The sequence below is a fragment of the Salmo salar genome, chromosome 10 (assembly GCF_965601325.2).
Source record: "Salmo salar chromosome 10, fSalSal1, whole genome shotgun sequence".
NCBI classification, from domain to species: domain Eukaryota; kingdom Metazoa; phylum Chordata; class Actinopteri; order Salmoniformes; family Salmonidae; genus Salmo; species Salmo salar.
In genome coordinates, this window is record NC_138300.1 from 51,434,704 (window position 1) to 51,458,198 (window position 23,495).

Here is a 23,495-nt window from a genome sequence, read left to right on the forward strand (position 1 = left end):
CTAGACATGGTCAGAAACAACAACAGTGGGGATAAAGCATCTCATGGCAGGAAGTGGTCACAGCACAAGGCTCTTTCAGGTGACATCAGATGTTTTATTTACAGCAGTAGGCAGTCAAAGTAAATATTTACAGAATGGATTCAAGAATCGCTCCGGTATATTTTCTGTTTGGCATGTGCAAATTAGATCTAAATCACGTCTTTCTATAACCAGATGCTTCACACACACACCTATCTAGACAGTTAAAACGCCACGTTACTCACCCATTGTCAGGAGACTTCTAGTGTTTTTCTCCCACAGAGGTTTTTAGATCATTAACATGGGATAATAGTAATAGGTCTACATGTTCTTTAATTCACCCTTATTCAATCCATTAACCTACAGCCTAAATGCTTCCACCGTGTGGCCACCAACCATCAGTGTATACACCTTGCATCATGTCTTCTTATTGAATCAAATGTTATCAAAGACAACTCATGGAGCTTTTTCTAGATAGAATCAAAACATTAACAAGCAAAAAAAAAAAAAAAAAAGGACATCAGCATAGAGTACATAAAAAAAAAATACAATTATCATATGCGTATCATTTAATAAACAATTATACAAAAAAATGTCTATGGAAAAAGCTAAAGAAAATATTTCATTAAGTATATTTAAAGCACAATAGAGAAGACGTCAGCCACCATCTGTACAGCTCGGAGAGGGTCAACGATGTCTTGCAGTTTGTCCTTTCTGAGAACCCAGTCAGGGGAGAATCTGAGAAGAAAATAATGCATTAAAATCTGTGACAACAGGTTTACTGAAGAAATAGTTTGAGTACATCTTACTCATACTTGGTTCAAGTAGGATCAGCATTATTGACAAAGATTGTTTCGGGCAACTTTTCTAAGTCCTAAGCAGTTACCTAGATACTTGATGCGCTTGATTTAGCTTGATAGACATGCAGGGTGGGCAGTTTGCACTTTTAGGACTATCCCATTTGTTCCATGGTACTGGTACCAGCGTACTCACTTAGGCACTGGCTTGGATTTGCGGGGGGTTGCCGGGACCATGAAGCTTCCATTTATGGATGCGCCCATCTTCTGCTTGACCACTGTTCTCTCTGCATCCATCTTGTGTTTGCGTGCAGTGAGGCGGTAGATGCTGCGGAGCCGGTCAACTGCCTTGGAAAGCTTCCTCACTTCCTGAAGACCACAGAAACCAACCCAAGTCAGACATGTTGAGTTGTGAACAACATTAACCAGTCAGACAGAAGCAGTAGCAGCAGTAGCCGCCGCAGGTTGAAGTAGCAGCAGAAAAATAACCCATTTGTCATACTTGAGTAAAAGCAAAAATACACCTTAATAGAAAATTACTCAAGTGAAAGTCACCCAATAAAATATTACTTGAGTAAAACTATAAAAGTAAATTGCAAAAAGAGAGTATCAAAAGTATAAACAATTTTAAATTATTTCTATTAGGCAATCCAAACGGCACAACATTCTTGTTTTTTTAATTTACGGATAGTCAAGGGCACACTCCAACATAATTTACAAATGGAGCATGCATGTTTAGTGAGTCCACCAGATCAGAGGCAGTAGGGATGACCAGGGATGTTCTCTTGATAAGTTTGTAAATTAGACCATTTTCCTGTCCTGTTAAGCATTCAAAATGTAACGAGTACTTTTGGGTGTCAGGGAAAATGTATGAAGTAAAAAGTACATTATTTTCTTTAGGAAAGTAGTAATAATAAAAGCACCGCAGCAATAGAAGCACCGCAGCGATAGCATCGCAGCAGCAGCGATAGCATCGCAGCAGCAATAGAAGCAGAGATAGCAGCAATAGCAGCAGAGATAGCAGAAGCAGCAGCAATAGAAGCAGATAGCAGCAGATGGCAGCAATAGCAGCAGATGGCAGCAATAGCAGCAGATGGCAGCAATAGCAGCAGATGGCAGCAATAGCAGCAGATATCAGCAGCAGCAGCAGCAGCAATAGCAGCAGATAGCTTAAGCAGCAATAGCAGCAGATAGCAGCAGCAGCAATAGAAGCAGATAGCAGCAGCGATAATAGAAGCAGCAGCAGCAATAGAAGCAGCAGCAGCAATAGAAGCAGCAGCAATAGCAGCAGCAGCAGAAGATATAGCAGCAGCAGCAAAAGATATAGCAGCAGCAGCAAAAGATATAGCAGCAGCAGCAGCAAAGATATAGCAGCAGCAGCAGCAAAGATATAGCAGCAGCAGCAGCAAAAGATATAGCAGCAGCAGCAGCAAAAGATATAGCAGCAGCAGCAGCAAAAGATATAGCAGCAGCAGCAGCAAAAGATATAGCAGCAGCAGCAGCAAAAGATATAGCAGCAGCAGCAGCAAAAGATATAGCAGCAGCAGCAGCAAAAGATATAGCAGCAGCAGCAGCAAAAGATATAGCAGCAGCAGCAGCAAAAGATATAGCAGCAGCAGCAGCAAAAGATATAGCAGCAGCAGCAAAAGATATAGCAGCAGCAGCAAAAGATATAGCAGCAGCAGCAAAAGATATAGCAGCAGCAGCAAAAGATATAGCAGCAGCAGCAAAGATATAGCAGCAGCAGCAAAAGATATAGCAGCAGCAGCAATAGAAGCAGCAGCAGCAATAGAAGCAGCAGCAGCAATAGAAGCAGCAGCAGCAATAGAAGCAGCAGCAGCAATAGAAGCAGCAGCAGTAATAGAAGCAGCAGTAGCAATAGAAGCAGCAGCAGTGCCATACCAGAGCCCTGTACTTGTCCTGTAGCAGGATGATCAGGAGGAAGCAGGCCTTGGTGAAGATGCTGCCTCCTTTGTCGGCCACCTTGTCTCCAGCCTTCTCCCTGTATATCTGGAGCAGGTCCAGCAGTGTGTCCACAGAGTTCTCCACCGCATAAACTGCCTCGATTGTCTTGTCATACTGATGAAGAGCGAAAGAAACACGCAGCGTTAGTCTATTGAGCCAGGAGGGCTGCAGCGAAGGCCGAGAATATTCACAATTAAACAAACATTTTGTTTTACAAAGTAAAAATAACAGGAAGAATTATAGTTTTATCTGGGCAGAATTGACATCTACTCAAAAGTATCCATATAGGCCTGTGCACAACAAGGGGTGTTAGGGAGGACCCACCTTGGAGAGGTTGAGGAGCACCTGGATGGCATAGGTAATGACCTCCATAGAGGGGACGCTACGGTTGCAGCTGCGGATCAGCGTGAAGATGACCAGCGTGGCTCCGCTCGTCACCAGACGCTCACAGCACTCTGGGGACAGCCTAGTGGCGGTCTCTGCATAAACAAACATCCACCTCCTGTTAGCCAACCAGTCCCCCTAACATGGTTCATCATGTCAATACACCCCCACACTTCCTGTTAGTCAACCAGTCTCCCTAACATGGTTCATCATGTCAATACACCCCCCCGCCCCCCCAGACTTCCTGTTAGTCAACCAGTCTCCCTAACATGGTTCATCATGTCAATGCCCCCACCCCCCACACTTCCTGTTAGTCAACCAGTCTCCCTAACATGGTTAAATGTCAATACCCCAATAGTACCATCCAGTGTACTACTCTACCAACAGCCGTTAAGCTCTGACATGCTGTCAACTAGCTCTAACCCTGCATATATCAGTAAAGATATTTTTCACATTTCCATGTAATGGTCATTTCAGGACTATTATTGCTTCAGTGTAGTGGGATGAGCGCGGTCTCACCCAGATTCTTCAGAGCCTCCAGGATATAGGAGAACTGCTTGTATTTGAGGAGGTATTCGATGGCCCAGGACGTCTTGTTGCACAGCCGGTCCTCCTCTCGTACCTCCTCAGACACCTTCCGCAGACGATGCCTCATGGACACCACTTTACGATTGTCATGGAGCTTTCTGGACTGGTGGCCTCGCCACAACGCCTAAACAGAGAGAGGGATAAGACCCAGGGGTGGTGAAGAGAGAGGAGTAGAGGGAGAGAATGAAAAAAGCATTCATTTTTTTTCTAATGACAACATAAAGCAAGGATGCTGTACTGACTGGAACTTAATTCCCTCTTGAATGTATTGAACAGAGACTCTGGCTCAGTACAGTACCTGTGCCTTGATGATTCCCTGCTGAACCCTCTGTTCCCGCCTACGGAGGAGGAAGGTCCTGGCGGCCTGCTGGATGGTGGAGGCGGCGTGATGGCGGCGGGCTAACCAACTCCTGGCTGCCCTCTGGGCCACGACCAACCTCCTCCTGTCCTCCAGGTATCGCCGCCTCTGGAGCCGTGCTCTCAGCCACCTCTGGCAGGAACAAAATGTCAGAAAGACATGTTTACTGTCCTTCAACAGAACTGTCCATTCATAATGATCCCCCTCCAGTAGTAGAACTGATGCGATGTCTTGTTACTCTCAACTCATATTGATGACAACATACAGTTTGGGGGGGTTCCAGTAGTTAAAAAGGGATGACGTTGTACCTGTATAAATATGACAGAGGTGATCTGTCTCTTGGCAGACTGCAGAGCCCAGTGTGACCTCAGAGCTCTCTGGATCCTCACAGCACAGAGGTGGTGGTACACAGCCGCGCAGAAACGCACCCTCCTCTCCGCAGAGGCCGTGTCTCTCAACTACAAGACAGAGGACAAAACAAAAGATGGTGTTCCGATCTCGTGTTCTCTGAGAACACTATAGAAGAGAAGCGACAGTTGGCTTTCTTGTAATAATCTCAGCATTTACCACTGATTCAGGGTCAGTTGATTTCACCCATCCTAAATAGTAACACTAACGATTTACCGTAGGCTTAACTGATCCTAGATCAGGTTACACAGTAAGTTCTATTACCTGTCTTCTGACGATCCAGCCTCTGCAGTGAGCCTGGACAGTGATGGTAGCCTGTTTCAAACGTGTGTATTTGACCCTCTCTGCTTTAGCCTGCTGCATAGCTCGGACTCTCCTCTGTAGGACCAGGGCAGCCTCTTTTTGTCTCTGGAACGCCCGTTTCTGGACCCATCCCCGGAAGGACGACTGGACCAGCACCGCAGCCCTCTGCTCCTGGAGGGGAGATAGAGGTTCAGTCTGGATGACTCAATCATCAGAGTTGGCCATCAAAAGAAAGATGGACCTGGTTAGATCCATGAGATGAAATAGTCTTACCTTACGCAGGTGATTCCTGGTCGCATGGCCTCTCCATGACGCTTCGATTGTAACAGCGGCGGCTTTCATGACCAGGAAGTTGTGACGCTCTTCCCTGGCTTTCAAGGTCTCCCTCCATCTGCACTGAATGACCCTTACACTACGCTGGATCACTAGGAACCTGGAGGAAAACAAAACCAAAGCACTTCATTTGACTGAGGCCCACTTTTCCATAGTAAAGTAAGGCACATCCAAAACAAGTCGACAGGACCCTAGTCATCAAAGCAATCTATGAAACTTAAGAGGACAAACCATTTCTGATGCTCAAGTAACTAAAAAAGATAAGTTGTATTATTACCTGTTGCGTAGATGCCTGGTCTGCATACATCGGTGGACTGTGGCGACAGCCACCTGGCGATTCTTGGCACTCTGTCTGGCAAGGTCACCACGGAACACTGCCTGCAATCCAAACAAGCAACAAGATAACATTCGACCATGATCAATAAAATAACATTGATTCATCTCAGTACGGAATATTATTAGCAGTAGTCGTCGATTGATTACTAACTTGAATAAGAACAGCAGACTTCTTCATTTCCAGGTACTTTGCCCTCTCTCTTTGGCAGAGGAGATGGGCCCTGAAACGTTCCTGTATTATAGCAGCAGATGCCCTTTGATGCTGAAACCGTCGCCTCTCCACCATTCCACGGTAAAATGCCTGAATGAAAAAGGAACAGTAATTTTTGTCAACTGCATTTACGGTCCAATTTTGGCATATAGTTAAGGTATTTTTAATAAATCCAAAGAATGTTAACATCAACAGACTATATAGGAAATATTACTTTGGTACAGACCTGAATTGTGACTGCACTTCTCTTGAGATTCTGGTACCTCTTGAGTTGGATGTGTCCACGCACTCTGGCCTGCAGCGTTTTGACAGTGGTCAGGGTCTTTAGGTACAGGGATCGCTGCTCTCTCTGGGCCTGCCGGCCTCTGTAGTACTTTTGGAGAGTCGCGGCCGCTGTCCGACGCTTCAGGAATATCCTCCTCGCCACCCAAGCCCTGCAGTGAGACTGCAGCTTTACCGTGCTGGTTCGCAGGGTCAGATACCTTGTCCGTTGGATGGACATGCGTATCACGGACTGGATCTTGACAGCCGCACGTTTGCGTCTGGCCAGCCTTCTTGCCAGCGTTCCACGGATGGCTGACTGAAGCTTCACAGCAGCTTCTCGGAGGGCCAAGTAATCATCCCTTTGTCGTCTGAGGACGTTGCATGATCTGTACCATCTTTGGATCGTGACGGCAGAGGCTTGTGTTTTGTTGTACCGTGTCCTGGCCTGGTGTCTTCTGAAGGCAGACTGGATCACAGTAGCAGCTCTGCACATCTTAGCAACGTCTTGTCGAACACGATACCCTCTGAAAGCAGCCTGAAGGACTATGGCAGACACTCTGCACTTTTTTAACCTGTCTCGGTCTTGTTTCATTTGAATGTAACATCTGCAGTATCTCTGGATGATGGTGGCAGCAAACCTCATGGCCTGGAACTTGACTTCCTCTCTGTGCTTTCTGAAGCCAGCCTGGATCATGGTGGCAGCTTGATGTTGAAGACTGATCTCCTTTCTGGCTCTCTGGCCTCTGTATGCTGCTTGGAGCAGGATTGCAGCACTGCGCATTCGTTGGTAGTGATGCATCTGCTGTTTCGCTGCAACAGCGGCACGATATTTTTGTTGAATGGCAAGGACAGAGGATCTCAAGGAGAGGTATAGTCGGCGTACGCAGTGAGCCCTGTAACTTCTCTGGAGAACACTGGCGGCCTTGTGCATCTCTCTCATGCGCTGTCTGGATAGCATGCCCCGGAAGGCAGACTGTAACACGACAACAGCACTCCTCTTTACACTCAGTGCTTTCCTGTCTTCAATCATCTTCTTGTTGGCTCTGTAACGAGCCTGCACTGTGTTTACAGCCCAATGAAGCCTCTTATAGTGCGCCCTCTGCAGGCGTTTCCGGACGTGAGATTGAATGAGTACGGCCGCTCTGCATTCAGTCTGAAACTGCTTCAGGGCCATCATTTCTCTAAAAGCTTCCTGAAGGACGATGGCGGACTCTCTGATCTTAATGAATCTGTCTCGGTCTCGTTTCATGTGAATGTGAGATCTGTAGTACCTCTGAATGATGACAGCAGATAGTCTCATGGCCTGGAACTTGACCTGCTCCTTGTGCATTCTGAAGTTGGCCTGAATCACAGAAGCAGCTCTGTGCATCTTAGCATCTTGTTGAATGTGATATGCTCTGAAAGCTGCCTGAAGGACTATGGCAGACTCTCTGAGCTTTATGAATTTGTCTCGGTCTTGTTTCATTTGAATGTGAGATCTGTAGAACCTCTGAATGATGACAGCAGACAGTCTCATGGCCTGGAACTTGACCTGCTCCTTGTGCATCCTGAAGCTGGCCTGAATCACAGAAGCAGCTCTCTTCATCTTAGCAACGTCATGGCGCACACAACGCCCTCTGAAAGCTGCCTGAAGGACTATGGCTGAATCCTTCAGTGTCAAGAACTGGTCTCGGTCTTGTTTCATTTGAATGTGAGATCTGAAGTATCTCTGGATGATGGTGGCAGCAAACCTCATGGCCTGGAACTTGACTTCCTCTCTGTGCTTTCTGAAGGCAGCCTGGATCGTGGTGGCAGCTTGATGTTGAAGACTGGTCTCCTTTCTGGCTCTCTGGCCTCTGTATGCTGCTTGGAGCAGGATTGTAGCACTGCGCATTCGTTGGTAGTGATGCAACTGCTGTTTCGCTGCAACAGCGGCACGATATTTTTGTTGAATGGCAAGGACAGAGGATCTCAAGGAGAGGTATAGTCGGCGTACGCAGTGAGCCCTGTAACTTCTCTGGAGAACACTGGCGGCCTTGTGCATCTCTCTCATGCGCTGTCTGGATAGCATGCCCCGGAAGGCAGACTGTAACACGACAACAGCACTCCTCTTTACACTCAGTGCTTTCCTGTCTTCAATCATCTTCTTGTTGGCTCTGTAACGAGCCTGCACTGTGTTTACAGCCCAATGAAGCCTCTTATAGTGCGCCCTCTGCAGGCGTTTCCGGATGTGAGATTGAATGAGTACGGCCGCTCTGCATTCAGTCTGAAACTGCTTCCGGACCTTCATCCCTCTGAAAGCTGCTTGCAGAGCAGTGGCTGCCCTAAGCCTCAACAGATAGTCCCTCTGGTATTTTCTTACCATGGCCACATCCCTGCATCTCTGTTGACATAGTAGAACAGCAGTTTTGACCGCAAGGAAGCGTTTCCTGTCCCTGAAAGTGAGGAACCTCCTCTGAATGACCATGGCTGAGTGGTGCATCCTAGCAACCTCTATTCTTGCTCTGTGACCGCGATACACTGCCTGAATCACAACTGCAGCAGACTTCACTGAGGTGTACTGCTGCATCTGTAGATCTCGGAGCCGATTGGCCCTGTAATGCTGCTGTACGATGATGGCCGCCACCTTTGTGGCAATATAGGCCTGACGCACTTTGTGCATTCTTAACCGAGCTTGGATGACCATAGCAGCTTGGTGTTTCGTCCTTAGGTCTCTTCGGACTGTGTCTCCCCGGTAAGCAGCCTGTAGCTTTACAGTGGCCAATTTCAGCTGGCTGTACTGCGCTCGCTGTGTTCTGCCTGCTACAAGAGCCCGGTACCGACACTGGAGGACTATAGCGGCACGTTGCAGTAACACATATCGTCTTCTACAGAGAAAGACTCTCACTACTGACTGAAGGACAGTGGCGGCCTGGTGTTTTTGACTCTGCTCTTGCCTAACTCTCATGCCACGGAACCTGGCTTGTACAGTAACAGCAGCTTTCTTGACCAGGAGATAGTCAGTTCTAATCGTTTTCCCTGCCCTATAAGCTCTGTACTGGCTTTGGATGGCCAAAGCAGCCTCCTTTCTCGACCTGAACTGTGACTGCAACACATGTCTACGGTAGGACGACTGAATGAGTGTGGCGCATTTATGCAGTTTTTCCTTCCTCTTCCTCTCGGCCCTACCTCTCCAGATAGATTGTATTCTCAATGCAGAATATTGGAGGGCCATATATTCTTTCCTTGATTTCCCCCCTACTAGCTTGGCTCGAAATCTCTGTTGGACAACAATCGCAGATTTTTTCAAGGACAAGAATTTTCTTCTGGCCACAAACTTCATGAAAGTTGTCTGGATGACTGTGGCTGCCTGATTCTGTTGTTGCATTAGTCTCCGAGCCGTATGTCCACGATAAGCGGACTGTATGGTAACAGCAGCACATCTCATTTTCAGGAACTGTTGCCTCCCTGCATCTCTTTGTACAGAGGCCCTGAACCAACGCTGAATCACGACTGAGGATTGTCTCATCGTCGCCATCTGTTTTCTGACCGTGCTTGCCCTAAAAGCACTTTGGATGATAGTGGCAGAGTGATGCTGCAGTTTCAATGTCTCAAAGTTACGTCTCTGTGCATGCCCTCTACACCAAGTCTGAATGAGGATGGCGCTCCGCTGGGTGCTCATGTACTGTTCTAGGCACCTGCGCATTCTGTAGCAAGACTGAATCTTCAGGGCAGCTGCGGTCCTTCGGGACATTTTGTCACTGTGCCATTTCTTAAATGCAGTTTGTATCACTGTGGCAGCATGGTTCTCCCTCTGCAGTCTCCGAGTCTTCCGTCTCCGATAGTTTCTCTGGATTTTGACAGCTGCCGATCTTAGTGAGCAGTAACGTTCACGCTCTTCCCTTGCCAGAGTCGAGGCCCTAACATGCTTCTGAATTACTGTTGCAGCCCACTGTGTCCTTCTGTAGGTAGTGACTGCCATCTTCATCCGCCAGAGAGCTTGAACTTTAACAACGTGCAATCTCAAGCGCTGGTAGTTTTTCAAGGTAACATACTTCTTCCATTGTGCCTGTTTGACAAGTGAAATGTGCTTAGATAACTCAAAACCAGTTACCAGTTATCAATACTGTTCAAGATCTTTCCACAGTGATGCAAACTGGCAGAGATTACTTTACATACTATACCTCATGCATGTAGTATAGCTATAACTAATGGTGAGTAGGTTACTAAGTATGAGCATGATGGGTGGGTGGGTAGGTAGGAACAACAGCAGATATATGAAATTCTATAATAATAACAAACATACTTGGATGGTGGTAGCAGCAGCAACCTGGAGAGCCCAGAGTAGAGCCTTTCTCCTCAGTGTCAGGGCGTTCCGTGCCTTGTAGCCCCTCCATGCAGCCTGGATGCGGATGGCTGCAGCTGTCTGACAGACAGCTCTGCGTCTCTGGAGAAACTGCCTGACCAGCACCTGGATCTTCCCCGCAGCTACAGTCCTTTCCTATACCAGATGAGGGGATAGATGAGATGTGAGAAGTTTTTCCATGTACAAGAGATGACATCTGCACCAAACAGAAAATCACAGAAAAACAGTAACTTTGACAGGTAATATAGACTAGATGTAACCTGGTAAAGCTTCAGATCCTTCTTCAGCCGGTACTTTCTCCAAGCTTCCTGGATGACCCTGGCAGCACGGGTCTCATTCCGCAGGTCCAGGAGACGGGCACACAGGAAGGACAGGTAACATGTCACCACCTGGAACAGAGAAACACAGATCAAATGGATCTGGAAACACTTGAGATTCAGCATTTTTGTAAAAAAAAATAAATAATAATAATTAAAAAAAAAAAGGCACTGACAATTACAAGAATGTATCGAAATGAATCAAAGTTGAAACAGTTCCCTAGTTTTCCCTGAGAAAATAAATGCACAGTCCAACCTTGGTAGATCATAAAGCACCTCCCACCTTCTCATTTGGGATAGTGTTTGACATGTCAGCAGGGTTCATCATGGCAGGAACCCCTCCCAGGTCAGACACTGCAGTGTTGACCAGCCTGAAGTTATTCTTCTCATTCTCCAGAAGCTCTTTGAACTCCATTGATGGCGACACTAGGCCTATTAACAATAACAGAATAAAAATAACCTGCCCATTTTCTACTTACGCAATGAAAACGTTTTAACTGCTTCACTAAATGGATGCATTTTGGGAAGAAATACCATTTTGTGTGGTGGGCCAGGTGTCAAAGGAGATGTCCGAGTCGCTAGAGGAGCTGTTGAGTTCAACTCGTCCTCTCTGGGAGCACTCCACAGTTTGGGTGGTGTTGTGGCTGACGCTGTCTGCCGGTAGGTGGCTGGGGTGGTAGTGGTGGATCAGGTAGCAGAGGATACGACCGTCTGAGAACGACACCGTGAAGTTCTCTGCCTGGAAAAAGAGATCAATTCAAAATGGCTGACCATAAAATGCATGTATGTGAAGTATTAAGTTGTTTAAAAAGATTACCTGATTTTTTATTTTTATTTAACTAGGCAAGTCAGTTAACTTCTTTGGGATAGGGGGCAGTATTTTCACAGCCGGATAAAAAAAACGTACCCGATTTAATCTGGTTACTACTCCTGCCCAGAAACTAGAATATGCATATAATTAGTAGATTTGGATAGAAAACACTCTAAAGTTTCTAAAACTGTTTGAATGGTGTCATATGGCAGGCCAAAACCTGAGAAGATTCCATGCAGGAAGTGCCCTGTCTGACAATTTGTTGTCCTTCTGTTACATCTATCAAAATTACAGCATCTGTGCTATAACGTGACACGTTAAGGCTTCCATTGGCTCTCTAAAGCCACCTGAAATTGGAATGGGGTGTCTGCTGTCTCTGGGCAAAGTATAGGAGCAGAGTTTGTAAGTGGTCAGCCTGGGGACAGTGAGACTGGAGATGCGCGGTCACGAGAACCCGCCATGTTTTTCTTTCAGTCTTTGAACGAATACAACGTTGCCCGGTTGGAATATTATCGCTATTTTACGAGAAAAATAGCATAAAAATCTATTTTAAACAGCGTTTGACATGCTTCTAAGTACGGTAATGGAATATTTTGACATTTGTCACGAAATGCGCTCGCGCGTTACCCTTCGGATAGTGACCTGAACGCACGAACAAAACGGAGGTATTTGGATATAACTATGGATTATTTGGAACCAAAACATTTGTTGTTGAAGTAGAAGTCCTGGGAGTGCATTCTGACGAAGAACAGCAAAGGTAATCCAATTTTTCTAATAGTAATTCTGAGTTTAGGTGACCCCGAAGTTGGCGGATGTCAAAATAGCTAGCCGTGATGGCCGAGCTATGTACTCAGAATATTGCAACATGTGCTTTCGCCGAAAAGCCATTTTAAAATCGGACACCGCGATTGCATAAAGGAGTTCTGTATCTATAATTCTTAAAATAATTGTTATGTATTTTGTCAACGTTTATCGTGAGTAATGTAGTAAATTCACTGGAAGTTTTCGGTGGGTATGCTAGTTCTGAACATCACATGCTAATGTAAAAAGCTGGTTTTTGATATAAATATGAACTTGATTGAACAAAACATGCATGTATTGTATAACATAATGTCCTAGGAGTGTCATCTGATGAAGATCAAAGGTTAGTGCTGCATTTAGCTGTGGTTTTGGTTTATGTGACATATATGCTTGCTTGGAAAATGGCTGTGTGATTATTTGTGTCTATGTACTCTCCTAACATAATCTAATGTTTTGCTTTCGCTGTAAAGCCTTTTTGAAATCGGACAATGTGGTTAGATTAACGAGAGTCTTATCTTTAAAATGGTGTAAAATAGTTGATTGTTTGAGAAAATTGAATTGTGGTATTTTAGTTGGTTTTGTATTTCGCGCCGTGCGATGCCATTGGCTGTTCGCTAGCGGAACGTCTGTCCTCAACAGGTTAAGAACAATTTCTTATTTACAATGACGGCCTAGGAACAGGGGCAGAACAGATTTTTACCTTGTCAGCTCAGGGATTCGATCTAGCAACAAACTCACCTTCAAGTGGTAGAACTGGCAGACAGCACTGACCCATTCCATGAGTAGAGTGATCTTTGAGCTACTGTGCTCGAACGGGGGTCTAGGCTTGGCAGTCTTCTGCAGCACACCTTTGTCGGCCCTCAGTGAGGCCAGCCTCTGTTTGGTGGTCCAGGTGTGTTTGAGGAAACTGATCTCTTCTCTCAGCTGGTCCTCGTCCAGAAGCACCTCCACCTGGACAGAAGGTGGGGGGGGGGGGGGTCATTCATAAAAACAGAGATGAATGTGGGATAAAATGTGTTATTGTAATGGGAGTGGATGAAGCGACACTTATCCAAAGTCATTGTCAGGTTATGAAATGTACCTGGAAGGTAAAAATGATCTTCCACAGCAGGCTCAGTGTCTTCTCCCTGTGTCCATCCACAATATCTCTGGAGTCAATGACAGCATCTGGAAGACATGATGGCAATTAGTTAAAAAGCGACTGCACTTCCTGATTTTTTTTCACCCCTTTTTCGTGATATCCAAATTGGTAGTTAGTCTTGTCCCATCGCTGCAACTACTGTACTGACTCTGGAGAGGCAAAGTTTGAGAGCCATGCGTCCTTCGAAACACGACCCAGCCGCTGCTTCTTGACACACTGCTCGCTTAACCCGGAAGCCAGCCGCACCAATGTGTCGGAGGAAAGACTGTACAACTGCCGACCATGTCAGCATGTATGCGCCCGGCCTGCCACAGGAGTTGCTAGACCACAATGGGACAAGGACATCTCGGAAGGCCAAACTGTCCCTTAACCCGGACGACGCTGGGCCAATTGTGCGGCGCCTCATGGGTCTCCTGGTCGTGGGCAGCTGCGACACAGTCCGGGATCGAACCTGGATCTGTAGTGATGCCTCAAGCACTGCAATGCAGTGCCTTAGACCACTGCAGCATTAGGGAGGCCCTGCACTTCCTGATTTGGCCTAGTTTTAGATTTGGTTGATTAAGAAACGCTAGCGGCCACGACGAAATTAAAACAAGTTTGTTCAGCGTGTGGTTTGATACGGGTGTCTCGTGTGTCTGCAGGTGGGAAACGTTAAACCAAATTATTTAGCCAATTAGCTTCACCTGGCTGATGTGCAACTATCGCAAAGTAGGTTCAACTTTGGACAGCACATCTCTGGGGGAAGTTAGGGACCGTCAATAAATTACAGAATGTAAATGAAACAATATTTTCACGTTGCACATCTTTTAGCCTTCAATATTTGTACATGAATTTCTACAATTTAAAATTGGTTTTAAGTTAAGTCATTGAAATTTGGAGCTAACGTCCCATGTACATTATTTAATTTAATGAGGGTCCATAACTAGCCCTATAGGGGTATCTAATGTCAATCCAAATTGACCATTACGATCTAGTCACATGCAGCTGTGCTCTGAATTGATTATTATTTGGGTGCTGTCGGCAGAATTAAAATTATCCCAAGAAAAACTGTTACGGTACACTTCATCCCGTGACATACCATTTCTTCCTATCTTGTAAATCTGTTTTAGACGAGACTGACTTTCACCAAAATTATCCTATTCACTCTTAGTAGTACATTTTGACACTAGAACAAATGTTTGAATCATATCGATGCCACGGGCCATTTTCAAAACAATACGTTTCTTTTTAGAGTCAGTCACCTGTTAATCTTCACTGGGACACCTCACTGTCTAACTAGCAGAGTTTCTCATTCATTATTTTTGTCAAATTCTATTTGACAAAGAATTGGAGAGAAAAAGGTGAATTTACCATGCTCATCCTTGAGGTCAACCCCTCTGGCTCGGAGCACCTGCAGGGCTATGTCAACGTTGTGGACCTTCTGCAGACGACTGATTGCAGGCATCCTCAGCTTATGGGACAGGCTCCAGTCCTGAATGAACAGCTCCATCACACGCCTGACAGAAAAACATACGCTAATACAGTCACCAACCCTTAACATGGAGAGCCAACACTTTGTGCAGGCTTTCTTTACACCCCAACAATGACACCAAAATGACAGGTGTGATAATATGTCTTACACTAGACGGATTCCACACTTAAGGTCAACGGACAGATTCTTGACAGCGAAGTTGAACTCGTCCAGAGGCGTCTGGACGTGGGAGACCGGTAGGCCCATGTAAGCCAGGTGACGAGGGAGGATCCCCTCTCCACTCAGGAAGTCCCTGGAGAACGCCAGCAGCAGGTCCTTGGTAGTCTGGAGAATAAAAAACAATCAAGAGATCAATGGGAGGTACTACGGGGGGGGGGGGGGCTGCAAAGGAATGATAATAATTTAATAGAGTCAAACTCTGTTAATGTCTGTCAGACAGATTACTTAATTTGTGGCCATGGGAGTTGGTGTCACCTTACCTTGAATTCTGCATCCATACAGAACAGACAGGGGTCATGTTCGATCATCCTGGACTCTTTGGCTTTATCCAGGAAGCACACCAGGAGGAGAAGCTTCTTCAGAGTGAAACGAGACAGCGCCTTCTCGTGGCCTACACAACATAGACCAATAACAATCAATGACCAACTAATATAATACACTTCATAGAATATTCCATTCAACAGATTTAAATAAATTATATATATAGATTTAAATAAATAATATATATAGATTTAAATAAATAATATATATATATATATATTTTTTTTTAAATCACTGAAAATAGCAACAAAAAAGCTGAGCATAATGGAAGATAGGAGAGCAATGAGTTACCATCTTTGTAGAGGTTGGGTACTTTGGCATGTCTGAACTCCGCAGCGATGTCAGGGTTCCACAGCAGACGTTTCAGAATGAACAAGGCTAAGCCCATGATGTCACTGTTGCTCTCCAGTGAGATCATCTCCCCGTAGATAGTCTGAAAACAGGTTGCATTTCATGAGACTTCAACATGGACAATAGACATATAGGGAAAAAAACATGAAACAAATAAAACCAATATCTGACTGCCTACCTCAAGTCCAATCCGTAACCAAAGAGGATTGTACGATAGAAGCCAGTTGAGAACCTTTTGGCGTTCCCCTAAAAAAACAAGGAAAAAACAACTTTGCATTGGCTTTTGGACCTGAACCTTTGAATATGCGTACTACTACTTAGAAATGACATAACTTTTAATTCAACTCGAGTTTTAACGCACATCCATATGAATCAGACTGTTAAATATGTCTAACGCCACTGTGCATACATACCGATGTCCTTCCAAAGATGCCGATCCCCGCGTACCAGTAACCTTCTAGCCTCCACCTCCAACTCCAGCCTCTGGATGGCTTTGACCATGGGCTCGGAGGTGAAAAGCTGGCAGGCGGAGCGACGCAGCCGGTTGAGCCGCCGCCTGGCAGTGTAAGTACTAAACGACATCTCCTCTTTGGTGGGAGCCTTGTTGACGGCAAACTTGTCATTACCGCCCATCGCCAGGGATACGGCATTCACTACACATCAAGAGAGATGGTGAGATACGAAGCAATGGAATTCTATATCCAGTTGAAGTCGGAAGTTTACATACACTTAGGTTGGAGTCATTAAAGCTGTTTTTTCTACCACTCCAAAAATGTCTTGTTGAACTATAGTTTTGGCAAGTCGATTAGGACATCTACTTTGTGCATGACACAAGTAATTATTCTAACAATTGTTTACAGACAGATTACTTCACTGTATCACAATTCCAGTGGGTCAGAAGTTTACATACACTAAGTTGACTGTGCATGATGTCATGGCTTTAGAAGCTTCTGATAGAATAATTGACATCATTTGAGTCAATTGGAGGTGTACCTGTGGATGTATTTCAAGGCCTACCTTCAAAAATACTAAATTGTTATCTTATCCACTGATTAGAACCACTATATGAAAATTCAACATCATGCCATCAGTTGACTATCATGCCACAAATGCCCATGGGTAGCAGGGTTCCAAGTAGGAAGCCGTCATGGCCCATGTGGTCTATAGCAGGTCCAGTCAGTGAATAAGAACAGTGGTCCCTCCACGAGAGCTCTAGCACACCAAGACAACACGTCAGGGTGAGAGTCTCGGAACTAACAGTACTCTACGTCACCGTCTTGCTCTAGCCAGGTGAACATTACCTTTGGTGACCTCCGTGTTGACCTTGAAGTCATCAGGGGTGAGGACGTAGTTGATCCACCAGGTAAACCCAGTCTCCTGTTTCTCTATCCAGCGCTCATCATAGAACATGTTCTTCGCAGCGAACGGCATCGGGTGTCTTGGTATGGCTGCAAGTGACAAGTATGTTCCGTAAGAGAAAGAGATATATCTATCTATACACACACACACACCACATGGCCAAAAGTATGTGGACACCTGATCGTTGAACATCTTATTCCAAAATCATGGGTATTAATACGGAGTTGGTCCCCCTTTTGCTGTTAGAACAGCCTCCGCTTTTCTAGAAGAACATTGCCAGAGGGGACTTTGCTTCCATTCAGCCACAAGAGCGTGAGAGGTTGTGAGAGGATGTTGGGCGATTAGGCCTGGCTCACAGTTGGCGTTCCAATTCATCCCAAAGGTGTTTGATGGGGTTGAGGTCAGGGCTCTGTGCAGACCAGTCAAGTTCTTCCACACCGATCTTGACAAACCATTTATGTGCAGACCTCGCTTTGTGAACGGGGGAATTGTCATACTAAAAACAGTAAAGGGTCTTTCCCAAACTGTTGCCACAAAGTTGGAAGCACAGAATCGTCTAGAATGTCATTGTAAGCTGTAGCGTTAAGATTTCCCTTCACTGGAACTAAGGGGCCTGAACCATGAAAAACAACCCCAGACTATTATTCCTCCTCCACCAAACAGCATTGGGGCAGGTAGCGTTCTCCTGGCATCCGCCAAACCCAGATTCGTCCGTCAAACTGCCAGATGGTGAAGCGTGATTCATCACTCCAGAAAACGCGTTGCCACTGCTCCAGAGTCCAACGGTGACTAGCCTTCTACCACTCCAACCGACGCTTGGCATTGCACATGGTGATTTTAGGCTTGTGCGGCTGCTCAGCCATGAAAACCCATTTCATGAAGCTCTCAACCAACAGTTCTTGTGCTGACGTTCCTTCCAGAGTCAGTTTGTAAGCGTCGGTGGTCCCGTTCTTTGAGCTTGTGGCCTACCACTTCACGGCTGAGCCGGTGTTGCTCCTAGACGTTTCCACTTCACAATAACACTTACAGTTGACCATGGCAGCTCTAGCAGGGCAGAACCTTGACTAACTTGGAAAGGTGGCATCCTATGACGGTGCCATGTTGAAAGTCACTGAGCTCCTAAGTAAGGCCATTCTACAGCCAATGCATGGCTGTTTGGTTGATTTTTTTCACACCTTTCAGCAACAGGTGTGGCTGAAATAGCCAAAACCACTCATTTGAAGGGATACTTTTGGCCATGTAGTTAGTTAGTGTATGCATGTATGTATGTATGAAAAGGGCTAGCTTACCTGTTTGACCAGGCTTGGTGAATGTGAGCTTTGACTGGGCCACAGCTACAATCTTTGCAGTTTTTACAGATGAGCCACCAAATGATTTCAAAGACTGTGCACCTATGATCAGAGTAGAAAACAAAGATATGCAAAACTCTTCCACATAGAAAGTGGCCTACTAATTTACCAATACAACACATCTACAGTGTACTGTCTTGTTTTCCACATTGTAGGACAAGCTTTTTGTACCTCGCTGGCCAGGTTTTGGAGCTGGCTGCTTGGCTTGGGCAGGGGAAACAGACTTTGGAGCCATAATGGAGGAGGCAGAACTAGTACGCACAGAAGCTGAAAAACAAGAATACACACAGATCACATCATTTAAGAAGTATAGACCAGGGAATGTTAAATATTCATAGCAATAGGCATGTCGTGACAGTGCACGGGGTTTCACACTGTCTTGGAGGCCAGGCATAGGCAGTGACAAAAGGTTGACTCAGACAGGAGCGTGGTGCAAACAAAGAGGCTTTAATTAACAAAAGGAAAATAGAATTCTGGCTCTTCCAGAGCTCTACAGGGCCAGAATTTAAACTTAGAAAACTAAAGCATGAAGTGAACAAGACTAGCCAAAAGCTTAAACGCTGCAAATCATAAAAATCAGTCCTAGCCATACCTGACAGGATGTGCGCTCTAGAGCAGGTATTCCAACCCCAGGGGTACGCGCAATGCCGTCGGAGATACACAAAATAGAAATGTGATTCACATTTTTCAAAATGTAAACAATTATATTTTCCAATGGGGCTACACATTTGGGTGAGTTTCTCTCGCCTGTGTAGCCTCGTTTCACTGTTAAACACACATTTTAATAATCTAGTGTTCAGCAAAATAACATCAATAGAGGCAGCCAAGACAAATAATTAACATCCAATCACATTAAGTTGGGTACAATTACGCAGGTACTTTCCCAAAACAGATGACACAAACAACTGGATTTGTTATCCCGTTCATGCCCTGCCTCCAGTCCACTTAACGATATCTGAACAGGAGAGCCTCATTGAAATGGCAACAAGCAGTTCTGTGAAAATGTCATTTAAATCAGAAGCCACTGCCAGATTTCTGGATTGGGCTGCGCTCAGAGTATCCTGCCTTGGCACATCACGCTGTTAAGACACTGATGCCCTTTGCAACCACGTACCTATGTGAGAGTAGTTTCTCGGCCCTCACTAGCACGAAAACTAAATACAGGCACAGACTGTGTGGAAAATGATTTAAGACAGACTCTCTCCAATAAAACATTGCAGAGTTATATGTGCATCCTTTCAAGCACACCCTTCTCATTAACCTGAGGTGAGTTACTCACCCTTTTCGATGAACAAATAAGGTTTTATATGCAAGATGGTTAAACGAAGAGCAAAATTATTGATGATTATTATTAGTGACCTGGTCTTATAAAGAGCTCTTTGTCACTTCCCACAAGCCGGGTTGTGACAAACTCACTCATTCTTATGTTTAATAAACGTATCATATAGTGTGTGTGTGGCAGGCTTACAATGATGGCAAAACACACCCTGGTGCTAGAGGGGATACGGCTGGAGGTTGAATGTTTGAAGGGGTACGAGACTATAAAAATTTGGGAACCACTGCTCTAGAGAATGCTCCCCCCATAGTGACAGCTGCACACCTTTAAGTCTTCAGGCAGTCAATTAGGAGGGCTGCCACACCCTCTTTAAGGGAACTGTGCTCAACTGCAGCTTGTTCCCCTAGTCAGCAGTCCTCATGCTTTCTAAGCTTGGCCCTACTACTCCACTAGAATGCTGCCATCCTCGTTAACAGTCCTCATGCTTTCTAAGCTTGGCCCTACTACTCCAAAGCAGTCCATTAGAATGCTGCCACCCTTGTTAACAGTGCTCAACTGGAGTTCGCCCTCCCCTAGCCTTGCTGCACCACACAAGTCAATGTGCACAATGGTTAAAATCAATTCAATTTACAGAGAATACCGTGGAAATGTCAAAAATCAACATTTACCAACTCACCTGATGTTTTTGTGTGCTGCCTGTGAGAGGAGGCACTGAACCCCTTCTGCTGAGCTGGTCTGTTGGGTGCCTTCACCACTGTTGACACCCTACTCTTTTTCACATGGAACGTTTTCTCCACAGCATCCTCCACTTTCTCCCCTCCATCCCTCAGAAACTCATCGCTCTTCCTCTTTTTGCTCCGCACCACCCTCACGTCAAACTGGCTCTGGTTGTAAACAGGAAACACACCTGCCCGGTCAGGTAGAGGTTCCACTACTGGTGCTGTGTGGAGCTGAGTGGCTCCCAGAATGGAATCGTCCAGGCCAAGGTGCTGGGGGCCACCAGTGGGGGGGTTCATAGGCAGAGGAGAGCTGAGGGAGAGGTTGACTGGAGCAGGGATATCATCCAAAAACACTGGGCTATAGGAAATTGACTCCAGCACCTGCAGCCTGGCCTCCCGTGGGGAGATAATTAATGGAGAATCATGGTTTGCATCAGAGTCTATGACAGGGAGACCAGGGGTAACTGTAGTACCAGGGCTTGACTCTGAATGGCCACTGTCTCCAGACAGCTCCAGTGTTTTCTCCAGGAGACGGCGCCTAGAGGTTTTGATTCTCCTCACCCCAGGACTGCGTACCTGGACAGGGGCTGGTTTGCTTTTGATGACTGTGGTGGAGGTGAAAGTAACCTTTTTGGATTGAGGAAGAACTTCTCCAACCTCTACTCTACCCTCCTTGTCAGTAACACGTTTTGGTTTGATGAAGAAGGTTAGTCTAGGCTGTGCAGGATCTGACTTGATGGGGCTTTCAGACAGGGCTTTGAGGTCAATCACAGATTTGACAGGGCCACAATTCTTCTCTCCATTTGCTGACTCCAAGGAGTGGGAGAAATCAAAGCTAGAGCACGCATTTGGAGGGCTTGCACCAACCACATGAGTTAGATCTGACTCAATCAAGACCAGTGCATCTCTCACAGACAACACTGGTGTTCCGGCCAACACTGTATGGCTTATGTCCGCAACAGTGTCATCAATCACAGGGGCTGGGCTCTGTATAGACTGAATACGGGGCATCAGCTTTTGAAACCTCTCTGGAGTGCCTACAGGGGACACAGTCGTGTTCAGTAGTCTGGTGAGGTCTCTGCACTCAGGTGTGCCTACTGGGCAACTGTAGCTGGCTGCTGCATCAGAGGAATCGATGAGCTTTGCAGCGGGGACTAGAAAGACAACTGGCGAGTTATTTTGGACATTGTCAAAACTCAACTGTCCCAACACATCCTGCTTAAATGTCTGCCCTTCGACAGGTGTGCAGGCTTTTTTGTTAAGTGAGGCAAGCGGGCTGCGAACCTTCTCCCGTCTGTACTGTGGTGTCCGGGACACATGGAAGGTCTTGTTGGCTGCCATCTTCAGGGAAGACACAGAGTGTTTCTTCCCCCTTGGTGGGTCTGATAGATCAAATGCCTTCTTGCTTTTGATTGAGTCCCACAGACTCTTCTGTAACAAAGGAATAAATAACATGAAGTGATTTGTAGTTATTTATAGAGCATTTGTGATGCTTTTAAATAGTTCAAATGAAATTGGATTTCTTAGGTTACATGTTGATATTAGTGTGAATTAGTTAGTATGCGACGCATAATATATATATATATATATATTTTTTTTAAGTACGTTACCTTTCTCTTTTTAGGTGCGTCTGCTCTACCGAGCAAAATGGCTTGGTGTTTGACCACCCCATTGGCAATGAAAGTGATCAGCTCTCGAATACCACCTTCCTCTATCGGTGTCCAAGTTATTGTCAAATTGACATGTTCCTCAGGCTGGGAAAAAAACGACAGGGGAAATAACGTTAGCTAGCTACGGGTAAAATGTATGGCTAGCTAGCTAGTAGAACTTGAAAACAAATGTGACAACTGTTGGCTGGCTAGCTAGTTTACGTTACATCTGACAGCTAACAAAACGTTAACTTGGTGAATGTCATGCCAACTAGCCCCACTCGTTGCCATCTAACGTTAAGTTAGCTAACTAGTTATAGTATTATATTTGAGCACATGCTAGCTAGCCCTTACCTGAATTGTAAATCGGGTTTGATCCACGGAAAAGCCTTTCGTCGATGCAATCTTATCAATTGCCACCTCTATGTTTGCATCTTCAACAGGATTCTCAATGCAAAGAACTGATGATTTGGAAGATCCCAACTTTACATTTCCAAATGTTACAAACGGAGCCCTTGAAAACTGAATTAAACTCAAAACTGGATGGGAACTATTGTTTTCTTTATTGCCATAAGAAACAGCAGATGAATCTTCTTTCTTGATGGGACTAAAATCCAGGAAACCTCCCCTCGCTGATAACTGAGCCATTTCCAAACTTCTCTGTAGAAATCAACGCAAGTTAGTCACCGAATCATCTCAAGAAATATCGCGCTAATTAAAGAAATTATTTTTCTTACTATTCTCTACAACGCGCTAACGTTAACTGCCTGAAAACACCTTTCTCTGTTAATAGTTACGTTCAGTTTGAATTTCTCTTTAGTTTGTTAGCCAATCATATCGTAGGTTGGCCGCTTCATGTTCCAATCGCTGCGGGGTAAACAATGAATGGCCAATCAGAGATCCTCAACATGTTTAAACTGCCATAAGCCGCGCCTACTCCGAGATGCACACGACAGTCATCAGATGCAACTCAGGAAGGGGCGAGGTTGATATTAGATTTTGTAGCAGTTTTTAGCTAGAAGTTATAATCTACAGTGGATGTGCATTCACGGTTCAGACAGTGTATTCTTATCACTTAAGACAACATTCAGGCGGGGCTATGTCTTCCACATAGCCTACTAAATTAGTAAATAAATGTTGATACGTGATGCAATGCTTGTTGGCGAAAATAATTTGACCCATATAGTGAGTGCTACGTTTGGCCTTCTGTTGTCCAATTCAAAAGTTAACCAGTGGAACAAATGTTGTACAAAATCATGTAAATGAAATTGCATTGACTGGTACTTGATTTGTGTTTGATTGAGTTTTGTGTGTTGTATGCAACATCTGAACTTTTTTCGAATTAGGTTTACAATGTTCAGGCTCGATAAGAGAAGCTAGGCTATTCAGTACAGTGCTGGAGCCTGAAAGAGCAGCAGCGGA

General features: G+C 45.3%; 1 protein-coding gene across 1 annotated transcript; it reads right to left on the reverse strand.

The window, feature by feature from the left end:
* Positions 1–73: 73 nt before the first annotated feature.
* Positions 74–22,874, reverse strand: aspm (assembly factor for spindle microtubules). The gene is made up of 30 exons (XM_014123543.3): positions 22,428–22,874; positions 22,035–22,178; positions 20,382–21,855; positions 18,601–18,696; positions 18,370–18,471; positions 17,023–17,169; positions 16,135–16,374; positions 15,900–15,967; positions 15,662–15,803; positions 15,310–15,440; positions 14,979–15,154; positions 14,710–14,855; positions 13,300–13,385; positions 12,957–13,169; positions 11,141–11,345; positions 10,890–11,038; positions 10,550–10,678; positions 10,230–10,424; positions 5,928–9,992; positions 5,642–5,791; positions 5,432–5,532; positions 5,095–5,254; positions 4,783–4,992; positions 4,419–4,568; positions 4,051–4,242; positions 3,684–3,876; positions 3,105–3,259; positions 2,718–2,894; positions 1,012–1,184; positions 74–756 (listed from the first exon to the last, which is right to left on the reverse strand). Exons 1-30 carry the CDS (start codon positions 22,719–22,721, stop codon positions 654–656), a joined length of 9,966 nt encoding a protein of 3,321 aa, XP_013979018.2. The 5' UTR covers positions 22,722–22,874; the 3' UTR covers positions 74–653.
* Between the last annotated feature and the right edge of the window lie 621 nt (positions 22,875–23,495).

Excerpts from the sequence above, each read along its gene's own strand:
- aspm (XM_014123543.3), bottom strand. The coding sequence starts at position 22,721 with ATGGCTCAGTTATCAGCGAGGGGAGGTTTCCTGGATTTTAGTCCCATC. Across the intron at positions 22,179-22,427 it reads AAACCCGATTTACAATTCAG|CCTGAGGAACATGTCAATTT; the intron begins GTAAGGGCTAGC and ends TTTTTTTCCCAG. Across the intron at positions 15,155-15,309 it reads GTATGGATGCAGAATTCAAG|ACTACCAAGGACCTGCTGCT; the intron begins GTAAGGTGACAC and ends TTTATTCTCCAG.